Raw genomic sequence first — 19,309 nt, 5'->3', positions numbered from 1 at the left:
AACCATAGTTTGATGAACTATGCCTACACTTAGGTGCAAGGAGGTCCAGGTTTCTCTCCATGGCTGAGAATCACCGTGACCGAACTATTATTAGCTGCTTAACTAACGATAGCATGACAGGATTAGAGCAAGTCAAAATCAAAATAATATGACTTTTTCAAAGGGTACTTGTTTTGTTTTATTATTGGTGGTTAAACCCTCAGTCAACAGACAATGGATGAAAACATGAATACTTAGCCAGGACACATTTGAAACTTTGCATATACAAAGTCTGGTATAACCTGTAACACTTTGCAGAAACTAGTATAATAGGACACTTGCTCATACTATCCACAGCTCCATATTTGACTACTTCTTTCCTGATTGCTTCACACCGCTATTGTAAGGTTGAAGGCTTCATGCTGTACAGTTTTTGTAACCCTTCTGTACTGCAGGAATCTATTATTACCTCTGACACTATCAACTTGCCTTGTTAAGCAAGAATTTTAGATGGTAATGATTCAGTAACTGCATAAGCTGAAAATAGATCTATAAAAACAAACACAGAGATGCCAAGAGTAAAAGACTTAGATTAATAGGCATCAGAATGCCAGTCCTCATACTTGAGCAGCAAGCCATATGCCCACTGTGCCAACTTCCCATGCCCTAGCTAAGATTCTGTGTATATAAATCAGGCATAGCTAAATCTTCATACACCTTGCAGAACCACAATGAAATGCTAGAATTAAATTTTACATGATAATAATCTCTGTCTATGCTGCTATTATTTGATATTAACACTGAAGCCAAATTTTAGAGATGAGATTTTCTGCTAAGCTCCAATTATAGCTTGGAGAATGGAGTAAATATCTAGAAAGAAAATAAATACACAACCCCACTAGGAAGGCTTGAAATACCTAAGGTAAAGGTGGTATAGTAAGGAGACTTACTCATTTTTATTTATTGAGTGATTCTAGTTTTAAAATAAGTAAGAACTTGTTTTTATAAAATTATCGAGACAATGTATAAAAAAACAAACTAGGCAGTATTTAATTACAGACAAGTAAAAACATTGTGGCTAAGTGTAACATTTGTTTTGTCTCTTTCTGTGTATGTTTATCTTGTCTGGTGTATGTGAGGGCAAGTGCCTGTGGTATATGTGTGGAAGGCAGAGAGAAACTTCTGGTGTCAGTCCTTGTCTCCTTTGTGGTTTCCATTGTGTATATCTGGCCAGGTGGCCCAAGAGCTGCCTCCACTTCCCAGCTCACTGTAGGAACACGGAATTACAGATTCACTCTACTGTGTCTAGCTTTTTTATCATTTTTTATTTTAATTTTAAATAGCTTGTTTTACATGTCAATCCCAGTTCCCTCTCCCTCCCCTCCTCCCGCACTCCCCTTCCCCCCCACCCTCACACCCTATTGCCAAATCCTTCCACATAGGGGATATCTAGAGTCTGTCATTTCACTCTGGGTAGGGTCCAGGCACTCCCCTAAGAGTCCAGGCTGAGAGAGCATCCCTCTTTGTGCTATAGGCACACGATGGCTGCTTGTATTCCAGGGATAGACACTGATCCACAGCTCAGGGCCCCATAGGTTGCCCAGGCCTTCTCACTGACACTCACATTTGGGGGGTCCAGATCAGTCCCATGCTGGCCTCCCCACTGTTGCTCTGGGGTCCAAGAGCTCTCCCCTGTTCAGATCAGCTGTCTCTGCTGGTTTTGCCAGCCCAATCTTTGCCAATTTGCTCATCACTCTTCTCTGTCACTGGGTTCCTTGGGTTCAGTTCAGTGATTAATTGTGTGTTTGCCTCTGCTTCCATCAGTCACAGGATGAAGGCTCCCAGATGGTTATAGACATCAAGTTCATTATCAGGAATGGGCATTCGAGGTGGTCTCTCCACTATTGCTTAGGTTGCCAATTGGTGTTATCCCTTTAGATCACTCGAGGTTGCTCTGGTGCCTGATCTGTCTTCTATCCTATGATTCCCTCTTCCCCCTATTCTACCCCCACCCACTCAACTTCCTGTTCCCCCATGACCAACTCTCTTCCTCTTCACCCCCTCTCTTCTTCCCAGCTCCCACTCTCCCCCACTCCTCGCCGTGTTCCCCATCCATTCAGAGGATCTTGTCTCAATCCTCTTCTCTTGGGTACTATGCATATATTCATATCTTTTAGGTACTTTCCTGTTTCCCAGACTCTCTATCAGTGGAAGTGCAGACTAGCACTATCCTGATCCATGTCTAACATCCATATATGAGTGAGTACATACCATGTTTGTCTTTTTGTGACTGGGTTACCTCACTCAGGATGGTTTCTTCCAGTGCTATCCATTTACCTGCGAATTTCAAGATTCCATTGTTTTTTTCTGCTGAGTAATACTCCATTGTGTAGGGCGTTGGTGGTGCACGCCTTTAATCCCAGCACTCGGGAGGCAGAGGCAGGAGGATCTCTGTGAGTTCGAGACCAGCCTGGACTACCAAGCGAGTTCCAGGACAGCCTCCAAAAGCCACAGAGAAACCCTGTCTCGAAAAACCAAAAAAAAATACTCCATTGTGTAAATGTACCACATTTTCTCTATCCACTCTTCAGTTGAGGGGCATCTAGGTTGCTTCCAGGTTCTGGCTATTACAAATAATGCTGCTATAAACATAGTGGAGCAGATGCCCTTGTTGTATGAATTTGCCTTATTTGGATATATGCCTAAGAGTGGAATTGCTGTGTCTAGTGGTAGATTAATTCCCATTTTCCTGAGGAATCTCCATACTGATATCCAAAGAGGCTGTATGAGTCGGCACTCCCACCAGCAGTGGAGGAGTGTTCCCCTCTCTCCACATCCTCTCCAGCATAAATTGTCTTCGGTGTTTTTGACTTTAGCCATTCTGACAGGAGTAAGATGGTATCTCAGAGTTGTTTTGATTTGCATTTCCCTGATGGCTAAGGATATTGAGCACTTTCTTAAGTGTCTCTTGGCCATTTTAGCCTCCTCTATTGAGAATTCTCTATTTAGTTCTGTACCCCACCTTTTAATTGGATCCTTTGGTGTTTTGGAGACTTGTTTCTTGAGTTCTTTGTAAATTTTGGAGATTAGCCCTTTGTCAGATGTAGGGTTAGTGAATATCTTTTCCCATTCTGTGGCCTGCCTTTTTGTCTTTTTGACTGTGTCCTTTGCCTTACAGAAGCTTTTTAGTTTCAGAAGGTCCCATTTGTTAATTGTCGATCTCAGTGCCTGTGCCACTGGTGTTATGTTTAGGAAGTGGTCTCCTGTACCAACTCGTTGAAGAGTATCTCCCAGTTTCTCTTCTAAAAGTTTCAGTGTGGCTGGATTTATGTTGAGATCTTTGATCCATTTGGACTTAAGTTTTGTACAAGGCGATAAACATGGATCTATCTGCAGTCTTCTGCATACCAGTACCCAGTTATGCCAGCACCATTTGTTGAAGATGCTTTCTTTTTTCCATTGTACAGTTTTAGCTTCTTTGTCAAAAATCAAGTGTTCATAGGTGTGTGGGTTAAAATTAGGGCTTTCGATTCGGTTCCATTGGTCTACCTGCCTATTTTTGTGCCAATACCAAGCTATTTTCAGGACTATAGCTCTATAATAGAGCTTGAAGTCAGGTATGGTGATGCCTCCTGAAGTTCCTTTATTGTATAGGGTTGTTTTGGCTATCCTGGGCCTTTTGTTTTTCCATACAAAGTTGATTAATGTTCTTTCCAGGTCCTTGAAGAATTGTGATGGAACTTTGATAGGGATTGCATTGAATCTGTAAACTGCTTTTGGTAAGATTGCCATTTTTATTATGTTGATCCTACCATTCCAAGAGCATGGGAGATCTTTCCATTTTCTGGTATCTTCTTTGATTTCTTTCTTTAAAGACACAAAGTTCTTGATATACAGGTCTTTCACTTCCTTGATTAACATTATCCCCAGATATTTGATGCTGTTTTTGGCTAAAGGGTGATGTTTCTCTGATTTCTTTCTCAGTCATTTCATCATCTGTATATAATAGGGCCACTGATTTTTTTGAGTTTACCTTGTATCCTGCCACATTGCTGAAGGTGTTTATCAGCTCTAGGAGTAACCTTGCGGAGTTTTTTGGGTCACTTATGTAAACTATCATATCATCTGCAAATAGTGAAAGTTTGACTTCTTCTTTTCCTATTTGTATCCCCTTTATCTCTTTTTGTTGTCTTATTGCTGTAGCTAGAACTTCACGTACAATATTGAAGAGATATGGAGAGAGTGGACAGCCTTGTCTTGTTCCTGATTTTAGAGGAATTGCTTTGAGTTTCTCTCCATTTAGTTTGATGTTAGCTGTTGGTTTACTGTATATTGCTTTTATTATATTCAGGTACGTTCCTGTTATCCCTGATCTCTCTAGGACCTTTATCATGAAGGGGTGCTGGATTTTGTCAAAGGCTTTTTCAGCATCTAGTGAGATGATCATGTGGTTTTTCTTTCGCAGTTTGTTAATATGGTGGATTACATTGATAGATTTTCTAATGTTGAACCATCCCTGCATTCCTGGGATGAAGCCTACTTGAACATGGTGGATGATTTTTCTGATGTGTTCTTGAATCCGGTTTGAGAGTATTTTATTGAGTATTTTTGCATCGATGTTCACGAGGGAAATTGATCTATAGTTCTCTTTCTTAGTTGTGTCTTTGTGTGGCTTGGGTATCAAGGTAATTGTAGCCTCGTAGAAAGAGTTTGGCAGTGAGCCTCCTGCTTCTATTGTGTGGAATACTTTGAGGAGTATTGGAATTAGCTCTTCTTTGAATTTCTGGTAGAATTCTGCACTGAAGCCATCTGGGCCTGGGCTTTTTTTTGTTTGGGAGACTTTTGATGACTGCTTCTATTTCATTAGGGGTTATAGGTCTGTTTAGATTGTTTATCTGTTCTTGATTTAGTTTTGGCAAGTGATATCTATCCAGGAAATTGTCCATTTCCTTTAAATTTTCAAATTTTGTGGAGTACAGATTTTCAAAGTATGCCCTGATGATTCTCTGGATTTCCTCAGAGTCCGTTGTTATGTCCCCTTTTTCATCCCTGATTTTGTTAATTAGCATGCTCTCTCTCGTCTTTTGGTTAGTTTGGACAGAGGTTTGTCTATTTTGTTGATTTTGTCAAAGAACCAACTCTTTGTTTCATTGATTCTTCTCAGTGTCTTCCTGGTTTCTACTTGATTGATTTCAGCCCTCAATTTATTTCCTGGCGTCTGCTCCTCCTGGGGGAGTTTGCTTCTTTTTGTTCTAGAACATTCAGCTGTGCTATTAATTCTCTAGTATGACTGTTCTCCAGTTTTTTCATGTGGGCACTTAGTGCTATAAACTTTCCTCTCAGCACTGCTTTCAAAGTGTCCCATAAGTTTGTGTATGTTGTGTCTTCATTCTCATTGAAATCGAGGAAGGCTTTAATTTCTTTTTTTATTTCTTCCTTTACCCAGGGATGGTGCAATTGTGCATTGTTCAATCTCCATGAGTTTGTAGGGTTTCTGCGATTTGTGTTATTGTTGAATTCTAATGTTAATGCATGGTGGTCTGATAAGATGCAGGGGGTTATTCCATTTTTTTGTATCTGTGGAGATTTGCTATGTTTCCTATTATGTGGTCAATTTTAGAGAAGCTTCCATGTGGTGCCGAGAAGAAGGTATATCCCTTTGTATTTGGGTGGAATGTTCTATAGATGTCTGTTAAAACCCAGTTGGGTCATAACTTCTATTAGTTCTTTTGTTTCTTTGTTAAGTTTCTTTCTGGAGGTCCTGTCTCACAGTGAGAGCGAATGTTGAAGTCTCCTACTATTAGTGTGTGAGATTTTATGTGCATTTTGAGCTTTAGTAATGTTTCTTTCACGAATGTAGGTGCCTTTGTATTTGGGGCATAGATGTTTAAAATTGAGACTTCGTCTTGATGTACTTTTCCTTTGATGAATATGAAGTGTCCTTCTTCATCTCTTTTGATTGATTTTAATTTGAAGTCTAATTTGTTAGATATTAGGATTGGTACACCAGCTTGTTTCTTGGGACCGTTTGATTGGAAGATCTTTTCCCAACCCTTTACTCTGAGATAACGTCTGTCTTTGATATTGAGATGTGTTTCTTGTATGCAGCAGAAGGAAGGGTTCTGTCTTCGTATCCATTCTGCTAGTCTGTGTCTTTTTATAGGCAAGTTGAGGCCGTTGACATTGAGGGATATTAATGACCATTGATTGATGATCCTTGTTTGTGCTTGATTTATTGTTAGTGAAGTTATTTTGTGTACTTTCTCCTCCCTTTTTCTTTTGGTGTTTTGTAAAGTGGGATTATATATTGCCTGTGTCTTTGTGAATGTAGTTATCTTCCTTGGATCTAGGTTTTCCTTCTAGCATTTTCTGTAGAGCTGGATTCATGGATACGTATTGTTTAAATCTGGCTTTGTCATGGAATATTTTGTTTTCTCCATCTATGGTAATTGAGGGCTTTGCTGGATATAGTAGTCTGGCCTGGCATCCTTGTTCCCTTAGTGTTTGTAGGACATCTGTCCAGGATCTTCTGGCTTTCATCGTTTCCATTGAGAAGTCAGGTGTAATTCGGATAGGTCTGCCTTTATATGTTACTCGGCCTTTTTCTTTAGCTGCTCTTAATATTTTCTCTTTACTCTGTAGGTTTGATGTTTTGATTATTATATGGCGAGGTGACTTCTTTTTCTGGTCCAGCCTATTTGGTGTTCTGTAAGATTCTTGTATTTTCATAGGCATATCTTTCTTTAGGTTAGGGAAGTTTTCTTCTATGATTTTGTTGAATATGATTTCTGTACCTTTGAGTTGTATTTCTTCGCCTTCTTCTATACCTATTATTCTCAGGTTTGGCTTCTTCACGGTGTCCCATATTTCCTGGATATTTTGTGTTAAGGATTTGTTGGTTTTGAGATTTTCTTTGCTTGAAGACTCTATATCCTCTAATGAGTCTTCAACACCTGAGATTCTCTCTCCTATCTCTTGTATTCTATTGGTGATACTTGCATCTGTAGTTCTTGATCGTTTACCCAGCTTTTCTATTTCCAGCATCCCTTCATTCTGTGTTTTCTTTATTGTTTCTATTTCAGCTTTCAATCCTTCAACTGTTTGAGTTGTTTCCTTAATTTTTCTGGTTGTTTTTTCTTGTTGCTCTTTAGATTCTTTGAGAGATTTATTTCTTGAATTTTTCCCCCATTTCATGGATTTTTTTGTTTGTTTTTTCTTCTATTTCTTTAAGGGATTTCCTCGTTTCTTCTTTGAGGGTCTCCATCATCTTCATGAAATAATTTTTAAGGTCTGTCTCCTCTTCTTCATCTATGTAGTGCTTTTCGGGTCTTGCTGGTGTTGGATCCCTAGATTCTGGTGGGGACATGTTGGTGTTTCTATTGCTGAGTGAGCTCTTATTCTGTCTTCTTCCCATCTCTTCTTCCAGTGGGTGCTGGTGGGGTCTTTCTGTCTCCACTGGTCTCCTTCCTTCCTGAAGCTAAAGCTGAGGATGCTGACACGGAGTTTGGGACCTGGAAGGGCTGATGTCGTTCCTGAAGCTGGACTCGCTGGGGTTGGGGCCTTGGAAGCTGTGTCTAGCTTTAAATGGATTCTGGGATTCAAACTCTGGCTTGGGTAGCAAGTACTTTACCTGCTGAGTCATCTCCCCAGCCCAGTATAAAACTTTCTGTTTACTGAAAATAGATTCTTGTCTCAAACAATATGTCCTCATTACAGTTTCCCCTCCCTCTACTCCTCCCAATTCCTTCCCATCTCCCTTCCCTTCCAGATCCATTATCTTTTTGTGTCTCATTAGAAGAGAACAGGCTTCTAAGAGATAACAACAAACATGACACAATAAAATATAATAAGATAAAACCATGACACTGAAGTTGGACAAGGCAACCCAACAGAATGAAAATAGTCGGAAGAGCAGGCACAAGAATCAAGACCCACTCGTTCACATGCTCAAAAATTGCATGAAGTATTAAACTAAAAGATATAATATAGATACAGAGGACCTGTTGGCCCTGTCATTGTGAGTTCATATGAACCTTGTTTGGTTGATTCAGAGAGAGTTGCTCTCCTGGTATCCTCCATCCCCTCTGCCTCATTTTCCTTAAGGTTCCCTGAGCTCATAGAGAAGAGATTAGATAGAGACATCCCATTTAGAGCTGTGTGTTCCAGTTGGGGGCAAATCTTTAATCCCAGCACTCAGGAGGTAGAATCGAGTTCAAGGCCAGCCTGGTCTAAAAAAAGTGTTCCAGAACAGCCACGACTGTTACACAGAGAAATCCTGTCTCAAAAAAGAAAAGAAAAATAGAGCAGCGTGTTCCAAGGTCTCTGTCTGTATCTCTCCCTAGTGTCCGGCTGTGGGTCTCTGTATTTGCTACCATCTGCTGGAGGAGGAAGCTTCTCTGATAATGATTGATCTATGAATATAGCAGAACTTGATTAGGAGTCATTTGTTATACTTTTTTACTAGATGAGTAGTATTTGCTTTTCCCCTAGGTCTCTGGTTCTTGGTCACCTGAGCAGTGTTGGGTATGGGTTCCATCTCCTGAAGTGGGCCTTAAGTCAGATCAGACATTGGTTGGTAACTCTCACAAGCTTTGTACCACCATTGCCCTAGCATATTCTGCAAGCAGAACAGCATTGTAAATCAAAGGATTTGTGGTTGGGTTGGAGTTTTCATTTCTCTTTTGGTAGCCTGCAGAATACCTTCCCATACCAAAGACACTAGAACGCAGGGGTGAAGGTTCTATGTAGGCTGCAGCTTGACCTCTCCATGTTCACTGAGTTGTGTAGGTGTTGTCTTAAGCAATGGGGCCTTGCTATCTGTTTGTGGAGAGAAGCCTATAGTCTTAGCAAAAACCTGGGTTGTTTGGGAATTTCCATAAGACCCCTTTGACCAACAACTCAATTGGATATAACCCAATCTCTGTATCGGAAGCTTCATTTGGTGACAAGAGATGCCCAGTTGGGACTCCATCTCCCCCATTATTTGGAGACTTCATTAGGATCATTTTTACATATTTAGAAAGTTTCTACTACACTAGGTTTCCATATCACCCCTCAAATATAGCTGTCTCTCTCCACAGACCCTCCCTCTCCCCACCTGATCCTTTCAATCCTCCACAAACAACCAAGTCTGCCTGTAACATCTCTCTCTCCCTCCTAGAGAGATCCATGTGTTTCCTCTAGACCCTCCCTCTATACCTACCTCTCTGCTTATGGACTGTAGCTTAGTTATTATTTACTTAATGGTTAATATCCACATGTAAGTAAACTCATAATGTGCTTGTCTTTCTGGGTCTGGGTTACCTCATTCAGAATGGTCATTTCCAATTCCATCTTTTTGCCTGAAAATTTCATGATGCCATTTTTTAAACAGCTGAGTAATTGTGTAAATGTACCATATTTTCTTTATCCATTCTTCTGTTGAGGGACATCTAAGTTGTTTCCAATTTCTGGCCATTATGAATAAATAGAACAGCAATAAAAATAGATGAACAAGTGTCTCTGTAGTAGGATGTAGAGTCCTAGTCATTCTGACAGGTATAAGATGGAATCTCAAAGTAGTTTTGATTTGTATTTCCCTGGTGGCTAAGGATGTTGAACATTTCTTTAAGTATTTCCCAGCCATTTGAGTTTCCTCTATTGTGAATTCTTTTTAGCTCTGTACCATTGTTTTTTAAATTGGGTTATTTGGTTTTTAATATCTAGCTTATTGAGTCCTTTATCAGACACAGAGTTGGTAAAAAATATCTTTTCCTATTCTGTAGGCTGCCTCTTTGTCTGAATGAGTGTGTCTTTTGCCTTACAGAGTTTTTCAGTTTCATGAAGTCCCATTTATTAATTATTGATCTTAGTGCCTGTGCTAATGACGTTCTGTTCAGAAAGTCTTCTCCTATGCCAAGCATTCTAGTCCCCATTTTCTCACTATCAGGTTCAGTATAGTATTTTAAAAGAAAATTTCCAATTAATTTGTTTTATTCTATTATTTAGAAGGGGATATCTTCTAAATAATAACAGCAAAACATTAGCTGCAAAGGTGCAGTTCACTTTATAACATTACAAACTCCATGCAAATTTAATAGTACTGGGTACTTTTGTTATATATTATGGCATTTTCACAGAAGAAATATTGAGAAATTCTTTTGTGGGAAAAGGACGAGATAACAGCTGCAGCTGTAACCGGACCAAATTTACTACAGTGGACTGTTTCCAACCGTGTATTCTCTCTTGCTAACAGACTATGGAAGAAGGAACATAGTTAACACAATTCCACACTCTCAGAAAGTCTTTCATTTGAAGATTTCAGAGCCCATAATAACACTCCACCTGAGGGAACCAACACTTTAATCCCATTTAGATGTTTTTCTCCTCATGTAATGATGTCCTTCGCTGTCAATAGCTTCATAGAGGTCCTTCTTGTTCTCTTGTGTTGCATGCAGATAACCAATATAAGCCACACAAAGTGAAAGGGCTACCAGTCCAAAAGCCATTACAGGCTTGTTCTGTCAAAGAAAGAAAATTATAAAGCACCAGTGAGAGTAATAATTTCAGGAGAGGCAAATATCACACTGCACTTCCCTCTTGGCATGACAAGCCATTACCACCACAGCATTCTAGTGACTGACAGTATCTTCATTCCACTCATTTTATTCAATCAGCTTAACTCCTGAGTATTTACAGTTGAGATGAGACTCTTGCTTCTCATCTCCAGTTTTCTCTCTGTAGCCTGGGCAGCTTAGACCTCTGTCCTAGAAAGGTGGAAGCTGAGAGAGAAGGAAGTGGCATGGGCACTGCTCTGGAGCTGTCCTCTCTCTGAGCTGCAACTTAGTTTAGTTTATTAGAACGTGAGGAATATGGTACACAAGCTATTTCTCCTGCCTAATACAAGGATAACTGTCACAAACTTTCCCAAAACTTACATTATATACAGCTATGAAATGTGTGTGTGTGTGTGTGTGTGTGTGTGTGTGTATGCTCTTTTTTAGGAACTAATACTCAAGAAATTTAGCACTTGAAACAGATACTACACTGTTTTAATTACCTTGGGGTATCCCTCAAAAACCCAAGATTCTAAAATTCAAACTGATATAGCTTTGAATTAGGGGGCAGAAAGTTTCCAGAGAAGTACTTCTCTTTTCTTTGCAATCCCTGTAAATATATTAACCAGACATGTCCACCTTTGTACATGTTTCTACTTAATAAATTGGCTTTCCCTTGTACAGCAGTAATACAAAGAGTAGTTTCTGATGCTGCCTCCATGTCCACTACAGCAATTCCCCCATTCCTGTTGTAGGACATTTGTACGCTGTGTGAAGATGTATTTCTGTGACTGGTTTAATAAAGAGCTGAATGGCCAATAGCTAAACAGGAGGTATAGGTGGGGCCTCTAAGCAGAGAGAGGAAGCACCTCAAGGTAGAGAGGAGACACCAATGAGACATGGAGGGAGTCAGACATACAGAATGAAAGGTTAAATGACACATGGTAAAATGTAGATTAATAAAAGCAGGTTAATTTAAGTTGGAAGAGCTAGTTAGGACAAGCCCAAGCTAAGGCTGAGCTTTCATAATTAATAATAAGTCATCCTCTTGTTATTTGGGAGCTGGCTGGTGGAACAGAGAAAGGCTCATTACATTCTCCCATAGAGGGTACATTCCAAGAACCTCAGTGAACACCTAAAATCAAAGACTGCACCAGACCCACAGACAGTCCACACTATGCTTTTGTCTTAACACTTGTCTAAGGTTAGGCTTGGTTTATAAACTAAACACAATGCACAATTAATGACAATCATAAAATGTAACAATTATAATAAAATGATAAATAATATGTTATTTTCCTTTTTAGTCAAAACAAATACTATTATTTGGGGGATATGGTTGACAGAGAAACTGGAAAGAGAAACACATAAGGGGAAACTACTATTTTCAAAGCTTACTCTCGAAATAAGTGTCAAAGTTTTTCATCTGAATAAACATCTAAGAAAGGTTATGAAATCAGAGCCGTTTAAATTTGCAATTATTAAATGTCTCCAACTATTAACATTACATGGAAGCCAAGGATTTTAAATATTTTAATTTAATGGCTTGATTAAGTTGACCCATTTAACCTTAAAACAATTAACAATGGTAGCTATTATTAAAATTCTAATCAAGTCTGAAATATTTCAGTATTTATCATACTTAAATTTTTCATTTCTTTTTTTGTAAGTAGAATTTATATGTAAAAATAAAATTCATCAAATGAAATACATTCACTAGTTTACAACACCAACAGAAAATAATTTAGCTACCCACCTAACAGTATATAAATGCATGCTTTGGAGTTTTCTATATGAAACAGCATTTAAGACTTGCCTTTACCTTCTAAGACAGAGTTTCAGACTGTAACCCCAGACTGGCCTCAAACCCTGCTTATCCTCTACCTTCTCTCCCCACGGCTGGGGTTACAGGTGTGAGCCACCGTTACCAGTTTAGGAGGTCATCCTAGTCAGCATAAAACGTCCTTGATACAAACCAATGTTATAGAAAGCGAACAAGTCTCCTGGACGTATATCTTACAGGTTTAATGAAGAGCTCCGGATTCACAGCTCGAAATAAGGTTGTTGTCTGCGTCCCTCGGAGGCCTGGGCTTTCAAAGTTCCTCTCTTTCGTGGGTTCCTTCTTAACTGCTGGAGGCTCGGGTGTTGAAGACATCTTGACTAATGAGGAGTATCACCTAAAAACAATATATATTTTTTCCTTCATATATTTTTTTTGATAAACCTCTTTTTATTTGAGACAAAGACTTGCTATGCAGCCCTGGCTGGCCTGGAATGCCCGACATAGTCAGAGACACCGGCCTACCTCTGACCTGAAAGGTGTACTCCATCAGGTTGGGCCCAAAGCTCTTAAAACAAACAACACACTCTTTTTAAATTCTACATGTGCTCCAAGAGTGATCAAAGATTGATTTTTTTTAAATGGTGCTTTAGGTTTTGCTGGGTAAAGTGAGGGTTCCCAATTGTTTTCATTCCCTCTCCTCCTCCTTTCCCTTCCCCTTCCCTCCCCTCCCCTTTCCTCTCCCCTCCCCTCTCCTCCCCTTCCCTCCCCTCTCCTCGCCTTCCTTTCTCAGGTGAGCAACTAAGTTTAGAAAACTGTGACACTCTGTATTTCTGCCATGTTTTATTTTCTTCACGGGCTCTTCCATAGTAGCCTGAGGGAAGTACCACTCCTTTTTAGTATCTCCTCCGACAGCTTCAGCCCAGCCAATCAGCCTTCATCCTCTAGGACCCCGAAGACCTCCCCTGTCCAAGCAGTAAGGTAAGCAGTCATTTCTACTCATCCCCAGTCAGCAACTCTCCGATGAGGACAGGACGTGCTTGCTCCTTAATATAAACACCCTTGTCTCTATCTAGTTAAGCCCAAATGTGTGGTTTCGTCTTCTGATTCTTCTGTTCAAGGTACCGATGGTTTTTTCCCCCCAGGTTTCATTCCTACCACACGATGCAGAGAAGCAGGGAAAGAAACACCCCACAGACCTGCCCATGCCAACCTAAGGGAAAGATGGCAGCCTCATGAACAGTGAATGTCATGAAGATTTAGCAGTCCCATTTAGGCACTGGTGCTTTGTACAAGTCATTACGGCTTCTGTTTACACAGAAATGAAAGCAGTAATTTTGCAGCTTTTCAGTTATGGAGAAAACTAGGTGCTCCGTAGTACTTTTACTGAAGTGACCACTAAATAGTCACCTTCAGCATTTAACTGGCTAATTACTTTGTCAGGAACATCAGCTTAGAAGGAAAGAATTTCCCATTTTCTATACTTGCCAAGAAAAGGTTGTTCCCTCACGAGTTCTCCACGTGTGTTATGGTTATTATGGTCTTTCCCCCCCACTGCTGACTTTCTGGTTCCATTTGAGACCAGTGCAGGATTCACCAACTCCTGAGAGTTAAATTACTCCAGGAAACCAAAGTCTTTAGACCCTACCTGTGACACCAGTGGCATAAGCAACTGAGGGTAGGGGCTCCTTAAATACGTCATTGACTGTAGTGTCCCTCTAGATGTAGCCTGAAGCTCTCACAGGAATGTATGTCTGCTTTCTGTCATTTCAGACACAGGCCACTTTAGAGACCACGTGAGTGGGTGCTGCATGCAGAAGCTCTGTTTTTTCCTCCTCTAAAGCTTGTTTGCCTGTAAGTGGTTTCAAAAGCGAACTTCCATTGTGCGAATGAAACTTTGATCTGAAGCCTGCTATGTATGAAAAAAGAAAAAAAAGCTGGTGGTGGTGACTTTAGTCCCAGAACTAAGGAGGTCTGGGGGGAGGGAGAGGGAGAGGGAGATGAAGAGAGAGAGAGAGAGAGAGAGAGAGAGAGAGAGAGAGAGAGAGAGAGAGAGAGAGAGAGAGAGAGAGAGAGAGAGAGAGAGAGAGAGAGAGAGAGAGAGAGAGAGAGAGAGAGAGAGAGAGAGAGAGAGAGAGAGAGAGAGAGAGATTAGGAAAAATACTCTATTTTCAAATATATATTCTAGAAGGAATTGCTTCAAATGGACAGTGTAAAAACACTTGTTTAGTTTCACTTACTACACACTTTCGGTGTTTAAGAAGGTACCTTCAAGTTTGGAGGACACCTTAAAACAGTTTAAACTGCCTGGCAGTGGTGGCACACTCTTTTACTCCCGACACTCGGGAGGCAGAGGACTGGTCCACAGAGTGAGTTCCAGGGCATTCAGAGCTGCACAGAGAAACCTGTTTCAAAACCCAGTAATACTGACAATAATAACAAAAAATGCAAGAAAGAATCAGAGGGCATTATGGCTTGAGGAAAGCAAGCATAGACTTATCCTCAATTTTGGTACTTTTCTAAAAAAGGATTGGTACAATTGATCGAAATATTATAGATGTGGACTTAACCCAGAGTTCGCGTTGGAGAACTAAAACCCAGATGCGTTAGAAGCCTCCAGGAATAACTACGGTCAATTAAGTCTGAATCTTCGGCTGTCAGCAACCTGCTGTAGCATCGCGTGCAAACCACAGCACACGCCTGCGAGAGCCCGCAGAGCCTGACCTTGGGCACTCGCGAAAGCAGCGAGGCTGCAGCGCGGACGCCGATGCGAGGTAGCTATACTCCAACTCTCTCCACTTCCGTGCTGTCGCCGGTCACCGCAGCGCTCACCTTCCGGCCCCACCCTCCCGGGCGCTCCCTCCGCTGCCCGCCGCAGGGAAAAGCCGCACCACAGCGCCACCTATGCCACGGAGGCCGCAGAGCAGGGCCCGGACGCTGGAATCCGGGGATGCAGGATGGAATTTGCTTTCTTGGGGTCTTTGACTTCCAGCCTCTCACATTCAAATCAACTTTCGTTCAGTGTGTTTTTCTATATATTTGTAGGAGGAGATATCTAGAAATACGCATCTAATGGACGCGGAAAGTGCACCAGATCACTAGAGTCACTGAAGCCGAAAGGCAAAGCCTTGTTTAGGGTAGAACTGGCTTGTGTTCCCAAGAGAAGGGAAGGCAGCACTGCCCAAAAGGAGTCTGAGGTTTTATAGGCTGCTTTCAGTTGGGCAGAGATGTGGTTGGATTTCGGTAAGGGACTGGTTTCAAGCTGTACTGCTGAGCTATAGTAATCAAAATCACATAGTGTTGACGTAAAGCGGACACATTGATCAATGGACTCCCAAAGACCCAGACATAAATCCACACATCTATGCACACCTGGCTTTTGATGAAGAAGTCAGAAAAGCACAATGGAACAAAGAAAGCATCTTCAACAAATGGTGCCGGTCTAAGTGGATGTCTGCAAGTGGAAGATTGCAAACAGATCCATCTCTATCACACTGCACAAAACTGAAGTCCAAGAGAATCAAAGGCCTTAACATAAAACCAGGTAAAATTAGCCTGATAGAAGAGAAAGTAGGAAAAGGACTTGAATGCATTGGCATAAGAAAAGACTTCCTGGACAGAACACCAATACCACAGGCCCTAAGAGCAACAATTAATAAATGAGACCCCATGAAACTGAAAAACATCTGAAAGACAGAGAACACCATCAATAGGACAAATCAGACGCCTACAAGACCGGAAAAGATTTTCACCAACTCCCTATCCAACAGAGGGATAATATCCAAAATATATAAGAAACTCAAAAAACTAAGCATCAACAAACCAAATAATCCAATTTAGATACTGGGTATAGAGAATAGAGAATTCTCAATAAAGAAAGCTCATATGGCTGAGAAACATTTAAAGAAATGTTAAATATCCTTAGCCACCAGGGAAATGCAAATCAAAACTGCTTTGAGAGTCCATCTTACACCTGTCAGCATGGCTAAGATGAAAATTCAAGCGATTGCTCATGCTGGCAAGGATGTGAATCAAGAGGAGCACCCCTCCATTGCCAGTGGGCAAGCTTGTGTAGGCACTATGGAAATCAATGTGGCACTTTCTCAGAAATTGGGAAATGATCTACCTGAAGACCCAGCTTCAGCACTTTTGGGCATTTACCCAAAGGCTGTTCAATTGTACCACGAGAATGTTTGCTCAACTATGGTCATAGCAGCTTTATTCTTAATAGCCAGAAACTGGAAGAAACCTAGATGTTCCTCAACCAAATACTGGATACAGAAAATGTGATTCTTTTACACAGTGGAGCATTATTCAGCATTTAAAAAACTGGCATCATGAAATCTGCAAGCAAATAGATGGAACTAGAAAAAAATCATCCTGAGTGAGGTAACCCAGGTCCAGAAGGACAACCATGGCATGGACTCACTTACAAGTAGATATTCACTGTTATATAAAACATACTCATGCTACAATCCACAGACTCAGACAAAGTAAGAGGAGGGATCAGGAGGGATGGGGTGACGGAGGTGAGAGTACTGGGAAAGATGCCTGGAATTGGGGAGCATTTGGGGGGCAATGTGGAAACCTAGTGTAGTAGAAACTCCATGGAATCTACCAGGATGACCCTCACAAGTACTCCTAGTAATGGGGTATACAAAATCAGAACCAGACATCTTCTGTAACCAGACAAAGCCTCAGTGATGGGACTGGGATACCAGCCTAGCCACAAAGCCTATAATTTTCTCTGCCTTCAAGATGTGCTGGTGTAATGTAGTCACAGACCTTGTGGGAGTGGCCAACCAATGACTGGTCTAACTTGAGGTCCATGACACAGGAGGAAGCCCATGATTAACATTGTCTGGAGGGCCAGGAACCAGAAACTGTATAGCCCAGAGATCCAGGATAGAACCAAACAAATCTGGTCACTCGCCAAAAGAAGCCAATGAAAAGATTCCTAATGATATTCTGCTATACTCACAGACTGGATTCTAGCCCAATCATCATCAAAGAGGTTTCACCCAGCAACTGATGGGAGCATATTCAGAGACCCACAGCTAAACATTAGGCAGAGCTCAGGGAACCTCACAGAAGATGGGGAGGAAGGATTATAGGAGTCAGAGGAGTTGAGGAAAACAGGAGAACACGGCCTACAGAATCAACTAAGCAGGGCTCATAGGGGCTCACAGAGACTGAAACAACAACCAGAGAGCCTATATGGATCTGAGCTAGGTCCTATGCATGTATGTTATGGTTGTTAGCTTGGTGTTCTTGTGGGAATTCCTAACAGTGGGAGTAGGGGGTGTCTCTAACTCCTTTGACTGCTCTTGAGACTCTTTTCCTCCTACTGGACTGATCGTCTCATCCAGTCTTGATATGAGGGTTTGTCCTAGCCTTATTGTAACTTGTTATTCTGTGTTTAGTTGATCCATCTGGGAGGCTTGTTATTTTCTGAAGGGAAATCAGGGAGGAGTGGATCTGAAGGAGAGAGGAGGTGAGGGGGGAGGAATTGAGAGGAGTGGAGGGAGAGGAAACTGAGGTCAGGGTGTATTGTATGAGAGAAGAATAAATTTTAAAATGAAAGAAAGGTGGGTGTCTAGGTCAGTCCAAGAGAAAGCAAAGATAATTTGCTACAGGGGATGAAGAAGATTGGAAAAGAAGTCTAGGACAGAAAAATGAGATGTCCCTGAGGGTAGAAAGGAGAGTCTAGCTCAGGTACTATGGGGTGGAGAAGAACCTCTGCAGGGTTAATAAGTTGGATATCCTGAACCAAGTAGCAGGTTCCATTGGCTTTTGTAACTGTGAGAATTGATGTGTTAAATGGAGAAACCATGGACATGGGGTGGTTTGAATGGGTATGACCTCTATAGCCTCATGTTTTTAAATGCTTGATTCATAGAGAGAAGTGCTATTAGGAGTTGTGGCCTTGTTAGAGGAAATGTACCATTGTGGAGTGGGCTTTGAGGTCTCATATATATTCAAGCTATGCCCAGTGTGACACACAGTTCACTTCCTGTTGCCTGCAGATCCTGAGGTAGAACTCTCAGGGCCTTCTCCAGCACCATGTCTGCCTGTATACGGCCGTGCTTCTTGCCATGAGGATAATGGACTAAACCTCTGAAACTGTAAGCCAGCCCCAGTTAAATGTTTTCCTTTGTAAGAGGTGTTGTGGTCATGGTGTCTCTTCATAGCAATAGAAATCAAAACTAAGACAGGGCACAAAAGGCCTTTCTTAAGAGGTCAGAGATTACAGGCTTAAGTCCCCCGAGACTTTGGAGAGAGAGTGGGTAATGAGCTTTGGTAATATAATTGGTAGGGTTTTGCAATTGGATGGCAAGAGGGGAATGATGTTTGACTATAGAGGGATTTCGGTTGCTCTATACTTGGGGATCCACCTGGGAGGCCAGTAAAGGGAAAGGTTTGTCCAATTGTGGTTTGCAGGAGAAGGAGAAGGGGAATAGCCAGTGAGTCTGGGGTCAAGCTGATTGGTGGTGTGTGGGAAGGAATGGGTAAGAAGGATACCCCTAAAGATACAATTAAGCAGCGGGGTTTGGTGAGGTTGGTAAAGTAGTACCCTCCCTACCCTGACAATAAGAGAACTAGAAGGAGAGGCGAATCCCCGAAATTCCACTGGGGCTGAGTAAGAAGCCCTGGTGTCCAGAGGGAATGTGATGGGTTGCCCTGATACCCTGATGACCACCTGTGGCTCCCTGTTGGACACAGCAGTGGTAAGGCCATGGGAGCCTAGGCCCCCCTCAGTTGTTCATGGCCAGACTTAGGAGTTTGACTGAAGGGCAATCTGGGTCTGATATCCCCATGTCTTAAGGGCCACAGGGGCAGTTGACATCCCAGTGTCCCTCTTAATGTCACCTTGGGCATGTCCAGTAGGGTTATCCCTAGCCAGTAGGGCGTGTCCTGGACAACCTCTTAATTTTTTTTGTAATTTATGGCTTTAAAGGCAGACTTACTGAGATAGGCCAGGAGGGGAGTTATAAATTGGTCTTTTGCTAAAATC

The 19,309-nt window shown here is 41.5% G+C and overlaps 1 protein-coding gene and 1 long non-coding RNA gene across 4 annotated transcripts; one reads left to right on the top strand and one right to left on the bottom strand.

Annotated features, from left to right (window-relative positions):
* Positions 1–10,246: 10,246 nt before the first annotated feature.
* Smim8 (small integral membrane protein 8) lies at positions 10,247–15,140 on the bottom strand. Of its 3 annotated transcripts, none has more exons than XM_005080826.4 (3): positions 15,019–15,140; positions 12,535–12,691; positions 10,247–10,478 (listed from the first exon to the last, which is right to left on the bottom strand). In XM_005080826.4, the coding sequence occupies exons 2-3, from the start codon at positions 12,667–12,669 to the stop codon at positions 10,320–10,322; spliced, it is 294 nt and encodes a 97-aa protein (XP_005080883.1). In that variant the 5' UTR covers positions 12,670–12,691; positions 15,019–15,140; the 3' UTR covers positions 10,247–10,319. The 3 variants fall into 3 exon arrangements, with proteins under 3 accessions (XP_005080883.1, XP_021089092.1, XP_021089093.1); XM_021233433.2 differs by lacking the exon at positions 15,019–15,140 and adding an exon at positions 14,865–15,007; XM_021233434.2 differs by lacking the exon at positions 15,019–15,140 and adding an exon at positions 13,943–13,964.
* LOC121137672 lies at positions 13,146–18,413 on the top strand. The gene is made up of 3 exons (XR_005874978.1): positions 13,146–13,275; positions 14,068–14,148; positions 18,321–18,413. It is a non-coding gene; the product is annotated as an uncharacterized LOC121137672 (long non-coding RNA).
* The last annotated feature ends 896 nt before the right edge of the window (positions 18,414–19,309 follow it).

The sequence above is a fragment of the Mesocricetus auratus genome, unplaced genomic scaffold (genome assembly GCF_017639785.1).
Source record: "Mesocricetus auratus isolate SY011 unplaced genomic scaffold, BCM_Maur_2.0 Super-Scaffold_6730, whole genome shotgun sequence".
Lineage (NCBI taxonomy): Eukaryota > Metazoa > Chordata > Mammalia > Rodentia > Cricetidae > Mesocricetus > Mesocricetus auratus.
This window is presented reverse-complemented; position numbering and strand designations above follow the sequence as displayed.